At 34.0% G+C, this 6184-nt stretch overlaps 2 protein-coding genes across 2 annotated transcripts in view; both read left to right on the top strand.

The window, feature by feature from the left end:
- LOC107670524 (syntaxin-binding protein 2-like) overlaps positions 1–4355 on the top strand; it is a 14956-nt gene extending 10601 nt beyond the window's left edge. The window contains exons 14-19 of the mRNA XM_016463167.1: positions 1195–1336; positions 1430–1536; positions 1919–2017; positions 2098–2183; positions 3227–3387; positions 3486–4355. Coding sequence (XP_016318653.1) covers positions 1195–1336; positions 1430–1536; positions 1919–2017; positions 2098–2183; positions 3227–3387; positions 3486–3559 — 669 coding nt within the window. The 3' untranslated portion in view covers positions 3560–4355. The remainder of the gene's footprint in view (positions 1–1194; positions 1337–1429; positions 1537–1918; positions 2018–2097; positions 2184–3226; positions 3388–3485) is intronic.
- Positions 4356–4834: 479 nt separating this feature from the next.
- LOC107670453 (uncharacterized) overlaps positions 4835–6184 on the top strand; it is an 11228-nt gene continuing 9878 nt past the window's right edge. The window contains exons 1-2 of the mRNA XM_016463056.1: positions 4835–5498; positions 5590–5713. The gene's annotated coding sequence lies outside the window, so the exon portion shown is untranslated. The remainder of the gene's footprint in view (positions 5499–5589; positions 5714–6184) is intronic.

The following is a 6184-nucleotide window of genomic DNA, read 5'->3' as shown; positions in this document are numbered from 1 at the left end:
TTTTTTTTTTTTTACTCAAAGCCGTGATTCCCATCCACTGACATTATATGACTGACAGACTGCAATGGTTTGAGTTACAAATCTCCGTTTGTGTTCTACTGAAGAAACAAAGTCACCTACATCTTGGATGCCCTGGGGGTAAGCAGATAAACATCAAATTTTCATTTTTGGGTGAACTATCCCTTTAACATCTTATTCAGCTGAATTTATTATGGAAAAAATATTTAGTTTGTCTCATCAATTTGTACGATTTTATGATTCCAAGACATTTAAAAACGATTTTGTTGTAACAAACAAATGTGGCAAACAAATGTTGGAATAGAGATTTAGTTTCAGGATTTTTGGTCTCTCCTCGGACAGTGTTCCCTGAATCACTTTAGACGCTGTTTGTGGTATTTACAGAAACAATGAAACAAGCTGTAACTATACACTACCTTTCAAAGATTTGGGGCAGTAAGATTTTTTTTAAAGAAATTAATACTTTTATTCAGCAAAGATGCATTAAATTGATCAAATGTGACAGTAAAGATTTTACATTATTACAAAAGGTTTGTTTTTAAAAAATGCTGCCTATATTTTGAAATATCTATTCATCAAAGAATCCTGAAAAAAATGTATATATATTTATATGATGCTTTCCACAAATATGTGAAGCAGCACAACTGTTGTCAACATTGATAATAATAATAAATGTTTCATGAGCAGCAAATCAGCATATCAGAATGATTTCTGAAGGATCATGTGACACTGAAGACTGGAGAAATGATGCTGAAAATTCAGATTTGCATCACAGGAATAAATTACCTTTTAAAATATAAAACAGTTATTTTTTTAAATTGTTATAATATTTCACGATATTTCTGTTTTTACTGTATTTTTGATCAAATAAATGCAGCATAAGATATTTCATTTAAAAACATAAAAAATCGTACCGACCCCATACTTTTGAAACTAGATTATAACTAGATTATATCAATGTGAGATTATAACATAAAAAAAAAAATCTCAGTCTGATCACTTAGAACAGCAATAAAACATCTCTCTCCAACAAGCCGCATGAGTTGAGGTATCATTCATATCCATAAAAAATGTTGCATGATGAAGTTTAATTATTATAATAATTAAATAGCTAATAAATGATATGCATTATTCAGCCGTAATGTTCTCAGAAGTAATTTTGCATTTCCTCTGTAGGACTTGGCTATGGGATCAGATGCTGAGGGGGAGCCAATCAAAGATGCTATGAAGAGTATCGTTCCTGTTCTGCTCAACACTGAGGTCGAACCCTACGACAAGATCCGCATCATACTGCTATACATCTTCCATAAGAAGAAGGGTATGAACACTTGCATTTATGCATGACTTTATTTAAGACTGACAGCTAAAACTCTCGATGAATTAATCAGATGTGATTCATCCTTACACACAGGCATTGGGGAAGAGAGCCTCACAAAACTCATCCAGCACGCAAACGTGCAGCAGGACAAGAACATCATCACCAACCTGCAGCACCTGGGCTGCCCCATCATTACTGGGGTAAGATATGAGGCACTCTGATATGCAGTCTGCAGATGTCTTTCCTTTCCTTATTTCTGTCTTTCCTTATTCATGAACATAGGAGCCGTACTGATTTTCTTCACAGGTAATAACTGTCCAGGGCCTAAAGAGGTTAACAAATTACAGTTACACTTTATTTTAAGGTGTCCTTGTTACAGTGTAATTATACATTTAAGTACTGAGTAATATTAATTAACTACATGTACTTACTATATGGTTAGGGTTTGGCTTAGGGTTACTTGCATGTAATTATGCACAATTAATTGTTATTATAATAGTAAGTACATGTAACATGTAACGAGGACACCTTAAAATAAAGTGTTACCCAAATTACTAACATATTCTCTGTCTTGTCTTTCAGGGCGCTAATGCTGGTAAGACTCTGCCTGACAGGAAAGAGCGCACAGAATCCACGTATCAGCTCTCCCGGTGGACACCCACCCTTAAAGATGTGATGGAGGTCAGGAAACGCTGTCCGTAATATTTTTATAATCATGTAAGAATGTAATTATTCTCATTTAAATTCCTTTGGCTCTGCAGAATATCATTGATGACAAGTGTGACAGGAAGCAATGGCCGTTCCTGTCTGATCCCGCCCCCATCACCACCACAACCACTACAGTCAGGTACCAGCACTGCTCACAGCCGCACAGACACAAGAGACAGTAGTGACTGAACAGATCAATTACACATCATAATGCAGCTTTTGTGTTGTCCGTTTCTAAACTTTTCGACTAAACAGTCACCTGACCTGACAATGTCGAGCCAAAAAGAGAATTTAATGACTTCTGCTATTTACATTTGTAATATTGTGAAAAAATATAATTCATTGCTTGTTGTAATTGGTATTACCACCTTAAATTAATATCCATATAATTTAATATTTATAACTCAATATGGGTCATTCAGGGGATTTGTACCTGGAAATTTTTGCAGCTGTACTTAAAAATGTAAAGTCGTAATCATTAAATACTATGAGTACATAACTGAGTAAATACTGGTAGTATCACTCACTATATTCATTTATTTTATTTTATATTTTATTTCATTATTTTCACATAAGTGGTACCAGGATCTCCATATACAAAATTAACACGACCTACACACAATCTGAGTTGGAACAGGAGACATCAGAGAAAGAAATGAAAAATAAATAAATAAATGCATAATTTAATTGAGTAAAACTAAAAAAAAAAAAGAATTTATACATATAAATAAAGATATGATAATACATGAAATAAAACAGTCATTTGTATTCATTAAGAAAGTCCAACACAGTTTGGTTTTAAAACATGCATTGTTAAAGGTCAGTGACTGAAAAACAAAGACCAAAAAAATCAATAAAGCATGATATTTCTGAATTTACACAAAAACAGTATTTAGGTTGAATTAGATCTTAGGAGACATGCAAATGTACAGATATTCCAACAAAAAACAAACATTAATGTTTTATTTTAGACTTTCTTCTGCATTACTCGTTGAACAGATTTAAACAGATCAAACAATGAGGCTAATTTACACACAGAAAACAAATTAAAAATGAACCATAGACAGAATTGTTTTTTTTTTTGGACAAGTCATGGTTTGCACTAAACTGTTGAGGTTTCAGTGCTACAAACGACACACTACTTTGCATGTGATCTGACATTACTGTCGAATCCTATTCCAGCAGCGCACGGTTTGGACACTGGCACAAGAACAAGTCTGCCACAGAGTACCGCAGCGGCCCGCGCCTCATCATCTTTGTGATTGGCGGCGTGACACATTCAGAGATGCGCTGCGCTTATGAAGTGACCCGGGCCACCGAGGGCAAATGGGAGGTTCTGATTGGTGAGAGGAAACGACTTACGGCGTATTGCATAATTCACCACACAGCATTTATTGTTTTCATTGTTGTTTAAAATGTCAAATATCGTTTTCTTCGGCAGGATCAACTCACATTCTTTCTCCAACCAACTTTTTGAATGACCTAAAGAATTTGGACCAGCCTGCACCCGTTTAGCAGTACATGACTGAAGAGATTCATCCCGCTGAACTCCTGTGAAACCTTATACTCAGAAAGTTAAGTTTCTCTCAAAGGACCAGTAAAAAGACACATTTTAGATCTTGCGTACTGATTATTTGCTGTCTTTTAAAGTAGTCATTTTAATTACCCAAGTTAAGCTGGTGGTATATGTATGTATATATATATATTAAAGCTGTTGAAGACTGATGTTTAATTTAAAAGAAAAATGATATATATGTATGACGATATATGTGAAATTATTTGAGGACCCATTTGCCAAAGGCTTATAATTGTGCAGATAAGTGGATTAAATCTTGCCTTACACCATTTAAATATCAGTCCTGTCATGTTCTGATGTGATTTGAACATCTCTTTAGACTGGAACAAATGATCACAATGGATTTCTAGTTTTAATCGTACTACCACTGTAAACCAGCACAATGTAGATTTTTGCAGGTTTTTGCTTATACGATAAAGCAAGATAAGCCTGCTTATAGTACAGTTGCCTATTTCTGATTTTCAGTCAGTTTTTGTTATATTTTCTGCTCCTGTGTTGGTGAAGGCATCAGAGGTTTCATCTCAGTATAGATGTCTTTTTGTTATTCATGCTCTGAACTTGTGCACTTTCTTCTTTTACTGTTACGTTATCACATGTAGGTGGATGTGGTTCACTGGGTATTTTCGTTTGTTGTCTATGTTAATGATTCAAAATAAATTTTGCTTGTACCTCATTCCAGAAAGAGATGCTTGAGTATAGCAACTTTCGTCTTGCTTTCTGTTAAATGAAAGATTTATATAGGTAGACCACCGTAAAAAACAAAATTGGGGTCAGTATTTAGTTTTTTAAATAAATTAATACCTTTATTCAGCAAAGATGCATTACATTGATTAAAAAGTGACCGTAATGTTACAAAAGATTTCTATTTCAAATAAATGCTGTAGTTTTGAACTTTATGGTCCTGAAAAAATCACGGTTTCTACAAAAACATTAAGTAGCACAATTTTAAAAACATTGAGTAGCACAAGCATTAATAATAATAATGCATGTTTCTTGAGCAGCAAATCAGCATATTAGCATGATTTCTGAAAGATAGTCAAGTCAAGTCAAGTCTGCTTTATTGTCAATTCTTCCACATAGGCACCATACCACACAGTGATGCAGCTCGTCAGAATAAGATCATGTGACACTGAAGACTGGAGTAATGATGCTGAAAATTCAGCTTTAATATCATAGATATAAATTACATTTTAAAATAGAAAACTTATTTTAAATTGTAATAATTTAGTCTGTTTAGTATAATATAGGTATACTGATATACTAGTATAGTATACTTTCTGAGGTTAACGATTAGTATTTTAATTGAAAATTAAGCTCTTCGTTTTACCGTTTTTAAGAGTTCCAGGTCCTGTTTGTTACGTATTTGCAACTGCACTTCCTGTAACTCAACTCTTGATTGAAATTTCACTCTCCCTGTACATCACAGTCATAATATTTAAGCTGTTGTCTGCTGATTTTCAGAAATCCATTAATCGGTTCCATAGAGTTGTATTAACCTAAACACAGACTGATGGTGTCAGCAGGTCTCTGTTGAGAGATATTGATGTCACTGCTCAAATGATTGTCATCTCCCATGATAAAAGATCATGACTGTATGATAGAGAGGATTAACTGGTTTTATCTGGGATTAAAGACGGTTTCCTAATGGCTGTGTGGTTTATATTCAGGGTTTAAGACCTTCTAAAAGCTCTCCATCCATCACTTCATTCTAGAGAGAAGATCGCTCGCAAGTTCGTACAGAAGTACGAGAGCGCAGCATGACTGAAATTTGAATACTTGTTTTGATGAAGTATGCACTGATATCTGTATTTTAATAAGAAGAAAATCCAGATGAAGATTGTAGAATTGGAGATGATGTATATGGCGAACAAAATGGAGGTATTTCATACTTTTTATTTTACATTTTGTATATTTACTACTGTGTTAAAAAAAAATGTTAAAACTGAATCAGTTGTTTTTGTCTTGACAGCAAGTGCCAGTCGAACAGGATCAGTTGTTTTCCATGGTTAGTAAAGCTCAGCGTGGAAGAATGGATGAACAGCGCTGTACCTTGGGTCCAACAACACCTCAACAAGCTCATGCCTACAGCCCAGGTCAGATACTGTGATCAAGATATGAGTTAATTGTTGAAAATTTATTTACTTTCACACTAATCTTTTAAATGATCCTCCTTATTAGTAGTATGTATTTATTAAGGCAAGACAAGACAGGGTAAGGTGAATATCCCCACATCTACACATCTGATCACAGTACATTAAGATAATCGTTTTGTATTACATGTTTTCTGAAATGTTCTATTTAAATATGCAAATGAGGTATTTTCTAATTAAATATGCACTCATTTACATACATTTCCAGAACGGAAATCTGAACATTGGATAAAGCCAGGCTCAAATTCTTGTTTCATTTTGTTCATTCATTTATTTGAGTAAAAGGTTTTTACAGAGGGATTTTGGATTTATCACTTAATAAATCAGAAAAACATAACTGTATAACTGTCAATAGCCAGGGAAAAAAACATGGTTCAGATGAATGAATGATATATGAACAAACCCCTCTGTAAC

This window comes from Sinocyclocheilus anshuiensis, unplaced genomic scaffold, assembly GCF_001515605.1.
Source record: "Sinocyclocheilus anshuiensis isolate Anshui unplaced genomic scaffold, SAMN03320099.WGS_v1.1 scaffold476, whole genome shotgun sequence".
In the NCBI taxonomy this organism is placed as follows: Eukaryota; Metazoa; Chordata; class Actinopteri; order Cypriniformes; family Cyprinidae; genus Sinocyclocheilus; species Sinocyclocheilus anshuiensis.
Note: the sequence above shows the minus strand (reverse complement) of the source record. Positions and strands in the feature narration are given on the sequence as shown.